Source organism: Ctenocephalides felis, unplaced genomic scaffold (assembly GCF_003426905.1).
Source record: "Ctenocephalides felis isolate EL2017-DRISC unplaced genomic scaffold, ASM342690v1 CF-g0.4_SCAFFOLD_01886, whole genome shotgun sequence".
Classification (NCBI taxonomy): domain Eukaryota; kingdom Metazoa; phylum Arthropoda; class Insecta; order Siphonaptera; family Pulicidae; genus Ctenocephalides; species Ctenocephalides felis.
The window spans coordinates 134,098,455-134,110,819 of record NW_020538040.1 but is presented as its reverse complement, the minus strand read 5'-3'; the positions used below and the strand labels follow the sequence as shown (position 1 = coordinate 134,110,819).

Below are 12,365 nucleotides of genomic sequence, written 5' to 3'. Positions count from 1 at the left end.
CCGACGTTGGTAGATTTAGTGTTAAATAAAGATAAGTAACAAGGGTAGTTTCCCAATGTTGAAAATGCAAGCACAATATATGATTTTCTGCCTTACCATGTGAGATGATTCAACGGCCCCCAGCTTGCCCGTCTTGCAATATCGTTCATACATTTATTTTCACTTTCTATAGTATTCGCCGTTTGCATTAAATCAGTTACATACCAACATTATCTATTAATTTATGCATGATTTTTCTTGTCTTATAAACCATGATAAATGATACCCAGGCGAAATCTGACGTGAATATGCAAATCAAAGTTAACAAACACGGAACTAAAACAGAACGTTGTGCATATAAGTGCATTACTATGTTAGTATGTGAGATAACACATTACCTATTGGAAATTTGCAGAATTTTTTCTCTGGGGAAAACTGGTCATTAACCAGGTTACTGTGATTGACAAGTATACTCGTCAGATGGCAGAATGGTCATGCGTATAAGACGGTGATCTTTCACTTTTTAATTTTGCAATGTTTGAGAAAAGCATGATGTTAAATTTCAAGATATATATATATATATATATATATATATATATATATATGTATATATAGGGTAAAGCGGGCCTTAAAGGTCCGCGGGTAAAAAGATCCACCACTGATATCTCAAAAACCAGTATAGCTCACAATTTTTTTAACAATTTTTTGAAAGAAGAGGGAAAATGATGTATAACCGGCTTAATTCTTACGACTTTGCTATCGAAATAAAAATGGCAATGTTTGAAAATCCTTGTTTGACCTTATATAATTACTATTATCATTACGCACCAACTAAACCTCCACCCTGGCAAGGGTGTAAAAAATAAAAAACTCAAATAAAAAGTAATTAAGTTAAAATAAGCAACTTCATGAGAGAAAAACTTAAATAAATAGTTATTCCAACTCCGCTGATGTATATTCTGATGAAATACCAGATTAATTTTAATAGAGGGAAGTCCGCGAGTGCCGGACACCTAAGGTTTTTAAATAAATCAAAAAATATTTTACGAATGTTTATTAAATTATGATTTATGTTAAATACACAAGTTAGAAATCAAACGAAATTAACAAAACCGCAATCTTTGCTAAAAAGTAATTAATACTATCAATCAAACTTTGGTAACAAAAAATATGATTTTAAACAGTGGCACCTAGTACCGGACATTTCAAAATAACCTGCATTGATCACATATGTAGCCTCTCCACACTTTGGAATTTTGCACATGTGTTTTGTCGAGTATTTTTAGATATAGCAAAAAAAAAATCACTATTACCGATGCTCTCAGCTGGAGCATTCATCATAAGATTTTCATTCTTTGACTAGGAAATACGAAGAATGGGTGGTATGTTGTGACCCTTAGCACAAGACAAAATTTTATAATTGGAATAAATTATGTAAATTCTCACAAAAAATATTAATATGTTTACTGTCCGGCACTAAGGGACGACTTAGTGTCCGGTGCTAAGGGACAGACATTTTCGTTCATTTGGTGGCACCTACTAAATTGGTTAAAAAATTTAATAATATTTTACCATTTTACGGATAACAATCAAGTACAACTTTTATCTTTCCATACCACTCAAATGTAAGTGCATAAATATGCCTAGAATTACTTCCATTGATATATAGGTGACGCCGTGATTTTGCGCCAAAAACGGTAAGGGTTGCTCTCGCGCCGTGGCCGTGTGCGTCACAGGCGAGGCTTGGCACGTGATCCTGTACCGTGTGCCCCTTTTACTCGTATTTTGCAATGAAAATATTTATACTCGCTTAAAATATACGTATTAAACAGAGTGTCCGGTGTTTGGGCCGTCCGGCGTTACGGGACTTCCCCCTACTATGTTCTCTCTGTAAAAATGCACCCATAAAATTTGTATTTTGCATTGATTGAATAATGTAGCTATTATTTTGTAAAAACTAAATGGTAGAAAGAACCAGTGTTTCAATATTTTGACACACAGCAAAAACATACATACATAGTCAGATAGTTGTTGGTTTCATATTGCTGGTTTGTTATTATTCTGTTTTCACAGTGTAATTGGCCAAAATTCAAATTGGACCTTTGTGCCTCTCCCTACCCTATATATAATAGAATAATAATAGGTAGTAGGTACTGCAGAAGATCGTTCAGTATTAGAGAAATGGGCTACTTTTATTTGGAAACATATTTTTGGAACTGAATTTTAAAAAGAAAATTGATATCACTACCGCATAATATCAGGTTCTCCAGATATATATATTAGGGTGGTCCTTAAAATGGTCATTTTCGAATTTCCTTGCTCCCAGGGGCTCAAATGGTTCCAAATTGAATAAAAAAACAATTCTCTGAAAGTTTTAGCTCTTAACATTAACGTTTAGATAGAGCGCAATTCAATCAAAGTTTGTATGGAAAGAGCATGGAAAAATTTTGAAAATTAAAAAAAAATGTTTTGATGTTTTGAGTTTTATTCATTCATTTGTTCGCTAAATTACATTTAAAAAGCATTTTTAAAATTTTTGAAAAATTTTCCATGCTCTTTCCATACAAAACTTTGATTGAATTGCGCTCTATCTAAACGTTAATATTAAGAGCTAAAATTTTCAGAGAATTGTTTTTTATGATCTACTTCACCAGAATCGAATTGTTTCATTTAATATTCATTTTTTCCGAACGAATTTCATTTTAATTTAATTACGTTGCATACGATTATAACTGCAGAATTTAATCACAATTATTAATTTCTATATCATTTTTATATGAGACAAAAAAAGCCACTAATTAAAAAATTGGAAACTGGAAAATTGCTTAAAATAATAACACAAATCAGTTTTCTGCAATTTGAAGTTTGACGATAAAAATCAGATATTACTGTTAATAAGAATGTTATAAATTTTTTAAATAAAACTTAAAATCGTGATAATAGAAAAGGCGAAAGCAAGTTTGTGAATAATAGAAAACAAATAGTGTTTTATTTTTGATTCAATTTAGGAACTAGTTGTAAGTGGCACGTGTAAAGAATCGATTTAATAATTAATAAATCAATATAATAATTTATGAGTGATTTATAAGTACCCCGAGATTATGTAGGGCTTAACAATGTGAGGAACCAATGCAGATTATTCAATTCTGCACAACTTTTTATTACACATTATTGAAAATCATACACGTGCCTGATAAAACTCGGAGTATTTTTTAAAAGCGCGGCCGAATGATTCAAATTTTAATAAATTATTAAGATTCAATTACTTTCCATATTGTATTAGCATAGAATAGGGCAGGCATAATGATACAATTCGACTTTGAGCAATTGTATTGTGAAAACTAAACCAATTACATTTTAAGAAATAATAGCTACATAATTTAACCAAAGCAAAGTAAGAATTTTATTTACATTTTTACGAAGATAAGACTGTATATAACCTTGATCTGGTATTTCATCAGAAGTAATCATCAGCATGGTTAGAATAACTATTAACTTATAAGCAGAATTGCTTTTGATAACTTTTTTTCACTTTTTTCATTTACTAATTTTTATTGTTTACGCGTTTGCCAGTTTGTCCTTTTAATATATAAAAACTGTTGAATCTAACTTCAAAATAATAATACATCTTACAAAACAATTAAATTACGTATACTTAAAAATTGTATTATAATCTCGTAAACTAAACAACAGTTTAGCTCACAACCAAAAAAAACTAACAACAAAAGAAAACACATTGTTATGATTTTGCTGTTTATCTCCTGATAGCAACGTTGTAAGAATCAAGATAATGGCTAGTTATACCTCTTTATCTTTTTACTTTCAAATATCGTTGTTGAAAAACTCTTAACTTTACTTGTTTTTGAGATATCGGTGGTGGATCTTATTACCCGCGGAAACTTGAATCCCGCTCTATTCTATACATTAACCCCTTAACTTACAATGACGAGCAGAACAAGCGTGCGATGGTTAGGCCACAATTAATATTTCAGGCATAGCCCGCGTACGAAATCTGGCCAGAAGCAAATATTACGCATGTATTACAAAATATTTATACGAAACTATTAAACACTAAATTATTTTTATTTTTGCGATAAACTGCACATTGTGTGAGAAAATAGTCACAAACGCTGCACCAGCTTAAGCAACTTTGGCCGAACATTTTCGATTCTATATCGTAAGTTAAGGAGTAAAGAACAGTTACTTTATGACCATCATTAAACTCATCGAGATTTTTTAAAACAATCAATTGCAAAGAAACGGCTTGACCTATCTTTGTCCAAAACTAATGAGCACGATTTCCAACTGATCTCCAATCAGTTTTTGAATATCCAAAATCATTTCAGGCACCTGCCAATCGATGACACCTACCAATCGAGTACGTATGCATATTTTGCTAACTTGTAAAATTGTAATACATTGTCATAAAATTGGGAAGCCGAATTAGTTATATATTTATAAAATAATGAGGTTGTATGATTAATAATTATTATTCTCGACAGATTGCGGCATAACGAATCAAGAGATCCGAATAGTTGGGGGGCGTCCGACGGGCGTGAATCGCTACCCGTGGGTGGCGCGTCTCGTCTACGACGGTCAGTTCCACTGCGGCGCCTCTCTTGTTTCCGAGGACTACGTACTCACTGCCGCGCATTGCGTCCGAAGGTAATTACCGACATTTAATTAAAGTATTTGGGCACTCTCGACGGTAAGTTAATGGGTAGGGGTTTCAGATTCCATACCCGCCTCCGACAGTCTGATGTCAAGCAGTAGTGACATCGGTTTTACTTAAAAAAAAATAGCTAAAATATGTTTCCAAGTGAAAATAGCCCTTACCAAAGATTGTTGCATCAATTATAATGCATCACCATTATAGAATAATAATAAATTCAACAATAGTGGGGGCCAACACATTCTTGCGTTGGGTTGCCTTCTGAAAAGCGACTTAGTTAAGTAAAGTACAATAGCACACAATAGAACCCTTAAGTTCTGATCGCTGGCCAAATAATCAAGGAAGAAATCAAGAAAAATCAAGTTAAGCTTAGGATATGCTTCATAAAAATAATGATTATTAGAATTATTGGATCAATCCTCAAAAAGTTAAGTCTCAATAATTGCTTAGGGGGAAAATACAAGTGAAAGGGGCGCGGGGGGCACACAGATGTAGGATCACGCGCCAAGACTCACCTGTGACGCACACGGCCACGACGGGAGCAACCCTTTGTTAGACGTCACCTAAATATCAATGGAAGTAATTTTAGTGTATTTATACATTTATATTTTAGTGGCATTCAAAAATAAAAGTAGTACTTGATTGTTATCCGTAAAATGGTAGAATATTATTAGATATTTTAAACAATTTTAGTAGGTACCACCAAATGAATGCAATTGTCTGTCCCTTAGCACCGGACACTAAGTCGTCCCTTAGTGCCGGAAGTAAACATATTGATATTTCTTGTGAGAATTGACGTAATTTATTCTAATTATTTAATTTTGTTCTGTATGAGTGCTAACGGTCACTGTCACTACATACCCCCATTTTTCGTATTTTCTAGTCAAGAATGAGCATCGGTGTGGCCCAGCCAAAACGGTGAATAATTAGTGATTTTTTTTGCAATATGTAAGAATATTCGTCTAACACAAATATGCAGACATTCCAGAGTGTGGAGATGGCTACATATGTGCTCAATGCTGGTTGTTTTGAAATGTCCGGTACTAGGTGCCACTTTGTAAAATCATATTTTTTGTTACCAAAGTTTGCATTTTTGTTAATTTAGTTTGATTTCTAACTTTGTTATCTAACATAAGTCATAATTTAATAAACATTTCGTAAAATATCTTTTGATTTATTTATAAATAACCTTAGATGTCCGGCACCCGGGGACTTTCCCCTACCTAAAAACCACCAGGCCTCAAACCTGGTGCGGTCTAATAGAAATAAATTAAATACAATAGAAATAAAATAAATATAAATTATTAGAAGTAAGGCTAAATAAATTTATATTTAATTTTATTTTATTCTATCTGCTCGGTTTATTTGTATATTCAGATAAATAAAACAATAGTTTATATTCTAAAGATAGGATTATAATAAGATACTTTTTATTCGCATTTTACTATCTGGACGGAATCAACTGTGACATTTTTTTTGGTATTATTATATTCTGCCTATCAATTTCAAGATTTTGCATCTCATTGTCAATTTATTAAATCTTAGGATATGTTTATAGTCTCGGTTGCTTTTATTGCTTTTGATGGCTAGATTACCGGACCTTTAAAAGCTTTAATAATTTTTACAAAACATAAAATCACTTATAATAAACTTCCCGTAGAGAATGTTGTTGAAATAATAAAAAATGGTTCATAATATTTGTTTGAAATCTTTACGTTGCAATAACTTGTGTTGGTATGCTTTTGTGAATTAATGAGATCGTTTGGATCAACTATGTTGTAAAATTAGATCAATTGATAACGTGAATTGTAGAAAAAAGTACGTGATCCAACGAGGTGCTGGAAAACTTGGTTAAAATCGTTTTTGTGCTGATAATGCTAAAGGACCAGATATAATTAGTTAGTGTTTATATCAGACCATTAAAAGATGACGTTTAGTTTATTAACATGTTGTTCATTTAGATCAGGGCTTCTTAAACTTTTTTATAAAGCGACACCCTTCAAGCTTAGGAAATTTTAAACGACCCTCTCCTCCATATAATAAAATATATATTAACCGTATATGTAGATGTAATATCGCACTATTTTACGATGTATATAAAATATAAGGATTAAATAATATGTACCTATTCATGTCACACACACACACACACACACATATATATATATATATATATATATATATAATTGAAAACTATATATATACAATAGAAAAAATAAACTTTTGTAACATTTTTTTTAATGATCACACAAATAATTAAATCTAGGCTCAATTTGAGTTAGTGCAGATCGTAATAAATTTTTGTTTATAAAAGCTTATTAAAGTCTATTAAAGTTAATGTGGAAAAGGCTTATTCACACAAATATGTTGCACAAAATGGCAGTAATTTGTTTATTGTCATTTCCGATAGAAGGGGATATTCAGATTTGATTTCTATCCAAAATTCATGCACAGACACTTGAGTCGTAAATCGTAAAAATCTGAGTCGCAAGGTAGTATCACTTGTTAATTCGGCAAATTCTTCTTGTGCTTTTAAGTTTAAAAAATTAATTTCTTCCATTTCAATTGAAAATGGATTGCAAATCCATTGTTATGTATCGATATCATTGGGAAAATACCTATGTATGTAAACTTCCATATCCTTCAAATGATTAACTATAATTTTTGTTAAAGGAGTATCTTTTTTTGAAATATTGTTATTAATTATATGCTCATCAGTAAATGAAAACATGTCGAGCAATTCACTTTCCACTCTGTTTTTCCATATTAGAATTATTTTAACAAAGACCTCAAGTTTATTTTTTAACATAAACATCATTGATTTTATCAAAAATATCGGCCAAATAGCATAGCTTGAGAAGCCATAAATTATCGTGAAAATAATCGGTCTAATGATACTAATTTTAAAATTTTGTTTATAATGATTGAAAAGTATCAGACCTTTGCGATCCCTCTTCAGTAGTCTCGCGACCACCCTGGGGTCGCGACCCACACTTTAAGAAGCCCTGGTTTAGATAACGTGACCATACTTACCGGTTTGGCCGGGACAGTCCCGGATTTCCAGCTTGTGTCCCGGGTTGTTTTAAAAGCATTATTTGTACCGGATTTAGATATTTCGTCCTGGTTTTTCGCAAATTATCAAATGAATTAACAAAAATTATGAAAACAAACAAACAAATGTTATCCATGGCTCCATGCCTCGTAGCGCTCGACGCAGCCAGTATAAAACTAATAATGGTTTACTTTTATTTGTATTTGCATTTAAATAAAACATCGAAATATAAGTGAACCTATATTATATGATGCAAATTCGAATAAAAGTAAACCATTATTAGTTTTATACTGGCTACGTCGAGCGCTACGACACATGGAGGCATGGATAAGGTAAAAAGACAGGTACAGGGAATTCTACCATCATAGAAGCTGGCAACGTGGGTTATCTCGTTACTTGGCATCTGAGGTAAAAAATTTTAAAGATAGTTGGCGGTCCTCAAATTATGAATACTTGATGCCCTACAGAACCCGCTTTATTTTTAAAACTTTAGTAAAGTTAGGTAAGCTGTTTTGGCGGTTCGATGGAAAAAGAACAGAAAAGGGTTACTTTGGTGCGATTATTATTTAATCAGTTCGTAAGAAGAAATAATAGACAATGTCATGCAATCGTATCCATTAATAAACTAATTTAATAATGTTTGATTCTATTCAATATCAGTTATTAATTTATTGATCATATTCTCAGATTAAAGCGTTCGAAGATCCGAGTCATATTGGGCGATCACGACCAATTTTCGACGACGGAAACGCAGGCCATAATGAGAGCTGTCTCAGCAATTATCAGACACAGAAATTTCGATGCCAATTCATATAATCATGACATAGCTTTATTGAGACTGCGAAAACCTGTCACATTTGGTAAGCAAAATATTTAAAAATAGCATCATTTTATAAGGTAGGGCCAGCGGTGGCGATATCGGTTAGAGCGTGGGCTAGCACCAACTAGACCCAGGTTCGCTGGTTCGATTCCCGCTACCGCCAAGCCTGACATCAGGCAACTTTGATGTCAAATTTCCACTAGGGGTTATAGATCACAATATAATTCCAAGTGGAAATCGTTCTTCGTGGACATAGTTGCATACAATCATACGCACACTATTAGACATAAGAGCTAATATATAAAAAAACACACATAGGAGAATGATCCACCGATGGGTTGCTTCTCATATCAATACCTTAGGTCATAAGTCATACACAAAAACAGCTTATAGAACAATTATAAAGAGTTCTGATTGCTGTGGAAACAATAAAAAAAAAATTATAAGGTACACACATTATAAGGTAGAGTGGGGTTTAAAAGTCCGCGGGTAAAAAGGTCCACTACCGATATCTCAAAAACAAAAAAAGTTGAAAAAAAATTAACAACAATATTTAAAAACAGAAAAAGAAAGATGTATAACCAGCTATTCTTACAACGTCGCTATCAGCAGACAAACGTTTCTTTCGTAGTTATTATTTTTGATTGCAAGCAATGTTGTTCAGTTTTGAACTATACGTTATTAAAATATTTTATAAAATATAATATAATAGTATTTAAGATACTATTAAATTCAACAGTTTTTTATATATAACCTCTATAAAATCTCATATACAGCTGGGTTAAAAAAGACCATCTGAACCTTCATCCTCACAAAGGCGTAAACAATAGAAAGTAAATTAAGTTAAAAAAGGTAATTTTACAAGATAAATTGAATAAATAGTTATTTCAACTCTGCGGATAAATATTTTTGACAAAATATTAGATCAAGGTTACATACAGTGTGTATTTAATAGTTTTCTGCGAACGTCGATGTGTTTCTGAATATATTATGTAAATTTTATGTAATAAAGAGTAAATATAAGTTAACGTTAAAAAAATGTGTTTCATTGTTAAAAAGAAAACTCTCTAACGTTTGTGATAGCGGTGACTGCCAAAAGTATCATTTATTTTTTTTGTTCTGCTTGAATGAATGACCAAAAGCAATCAATAGAAAAGTGCTACTTCAAGAAACGGTAGTTAATTGCAAAAAAATTGCTTTCGAGGAAAGCCTCATCAAATCACAAAATTTGTCGCAAATTGAAGTGAATATTGAAGTTGATATATAAAAGTTTCAATAAAAGAATTAAAAATATAATCATGTATCAAAAATACACACACACAAACATAATATATATATATATATATATATATATATTATTTATATATTAGGGTGGTCCTTAATATGGACATTTTCGAATTTTTTTGCTCCCAAAGGCTCAGATGGATCCAAATTGAGAAAAAACAAATCGCTGAAAGTTTTAGCTCTTAATATTGTCTGAAACCATGGTATGCCTCATCTTCAGTATAATTTCAAAAACAGTTACTTATATACTACATATTCTTTAATATATTATTTATATTACATTTAATTTTTGAAATACAAAAAACACCAACTATTCTTTGCAATGCTTGACACAGTACTAAAAAACATGTGACACTTACAGAAATATTCTAAACAAATCTGAAGTATCTAGCTAGGTGGAGACAGGATGGGCATTATTATATTGCAAACAAAAGGAGTGCGATCGCATACAAAAATCAATAAATATGAAAACAGATTAATTTATTGAAGAGAATAAGATAAATGAAAAAATTATAAATTAATAATGATGTTATATAAGTGCCGTGTAAAATATTTGTGTCGGTTCTCAAATTTACGCTATTGTTAGTCCGAACTATTAACATTGATTCTGCCACGCTCCGTTTAAATAAGTCTTTTTCATGGAACAAGATTTGGGGATTGTCAAAATCAAACTTATGGTTGTTGATATTAGCATGATCCACAAGTGTACTTCTAAATTTTTTGTTATCTAATCTATTTTTTCGCATTGTAATTCATGCTGCCTGAGTCTTTTTTCTAAGTTCTGGCAAGTCTCGCCAATATAAGAGCAATTACAATCCAAACAATTTACTTTTTAAACTATATCTTTCTTTTTTCTTAAAGGAGTTTCGTCTTTAATGTTGGAATATAAAAATTTTAATTGTTTCAACAAAGAAAAAGTAATATGAATATTGTGTTTTTTGAATAGTCTTTTTGATAATTGGTTAAAAGTATTGTCAAGATATGGAAAATTAATGAAAAAAGTTTTTTCAGGAACACGTGTTTGGCCATGATCTTCCGGTTTCTTATCAAAAGGTTCAAGTAATTTAGCGACTCTGTTTTTAACAATTGGACATATTAACTTGTATGAAAAATTATTGCCAAGTAAGAACGTTTTAACTAATTTTATGTTTGTGTCATGAAACGAAGGATTAGATAATAAAATAGCGTGATCTACAAGATTTAAAATGGTAGAAATTTTTATATTGAGAAAAACCTGTGAATTAAAGTTAATAGTACATTAACCCGGACCAACTATATTTTCTGTACCAATTTGTGAAACATACACCGCCTCTATTATTCTTCGTTACATTTTCTTGACGTAAAACTCATTAATAGGTCCACCCCTAAAAATGTTTTCTGAATTTTTTGATCATTTCCTTATATCCTATTTTTGTGTAATGCGTAGTTAAAAGTCATATAGAAACCTAATTATTCACCCATCTATAACAAACTCCTATTTTTGATAGTAATTTTCATAATCAAATATGAAGTTAAAGACAGCGAAATATTGTATCTTTAAAGTATTTATGTTTAGTATTCTTTATCAAACATATATATATATATATATATATATATATATATATATATATTGACAATGAAATTTACCACAAAACAATTTTTTTTCATAATGTTGAACGCTGAGTTCAAAAATTTATTTAAAAAGTGTTCAAACATACATAACTTTTTGAAGAAAATTAATACACTTTTTACTAATAAATAAATATAAACAATTTCAAGCAGTATAATTGTGGATAGGATATTGTTGAATTATACATCAATAAATTTAATAATCAACAAATTATTTTATAAGATTCAAATGTGTTAAAATTATTGACATGAAGTTACTGGTCAACTCACAGGAGCTTTGACTATAATGTCCGCTAAATTCTTTTTTATTTCTTCAAACTTTCTCTTGAATTCTAGACCACAGCCCTTTGATAATCGGAAGTCAATCAACAAGTTTTTGTTTACATTTATCATATTGTCTTTGAATACCAACGGCATTTTGCGCCTGTCTAAGGTGTTTATTGTTACTACGCCCTCATTTACCTTCCAAAGGTCATTTTTGTCGAGGCAACTAGTAAGCTTCTTAATGACGCTCTTTGTATCTCCGCTAACAAAGAATCTAGTCATTCTTTTAACTGACTTAGGCAACATATTTTTTCTTTCACTTTGTGGGAGATTCAAGTTAGTACTTAAGACCATATCATTCATAAGCACCGGCTGCGAGAAGCAAACATCAGGTCTGGAAGAAGTGTCACTTTCTTGAGCATTTGGAACAATTCCAGATGCCGAAAGTGAGCATATGCTGTTATTTTTTTCATACTTAGCCATGGCACAAAATCGCTTATAAGGGGGCTCATGCACGACATCTTGGTGTGATATTTGAGAATCTTCACTAATGAATTGCATTGCGCACCATCTATGACTTCTTAATGTGTCTAAGTTGATCCTTTTATTTGGAAGAGGTGACAAAATTTTTCTCAGCAAAGATAATGCTAAATTATCAAGCTTGGTCCAAGGCGTTAGCGAAGTAT

At 31.4% G+C, this 12,365-nt stretch overlaps 2 protein-coding genes across 2 annotated transcripts in view; one reads left to right on the top strand and one right to left on the bottom strand.

Moving 5' to 3' along the window:
* The window catches only part of LOC113375578 (trypsin-1-like), a gene marked incomplete in the record, with an annotated part of 382,748 nt that overhangs the window by 96,941 nt on the left and 273,442 nt on the right, over positions 1–12,365 (bottom strand).
* LOC113375579 (trypsin-1-like) overlaps positions 4,478–12,365 on the top strand; it is a gene marked incomplete at its 5' end in the record, with an annotated part of 29,719 nt that continues 21,831 nt past the window's right edge. The window contains 2 exons of the mRNA XM_026615511.1: positions 4,478–4,644; positions 8,391–8,563. Coding sequence (XP_026471296.1) covers positions 4,478–4,644; positions 8,391–8,563 — 340 coding nt within the window. The remainder of the gene's footprint in view (positions 4,645–8,390; positions 8,564–12,365) is intronic.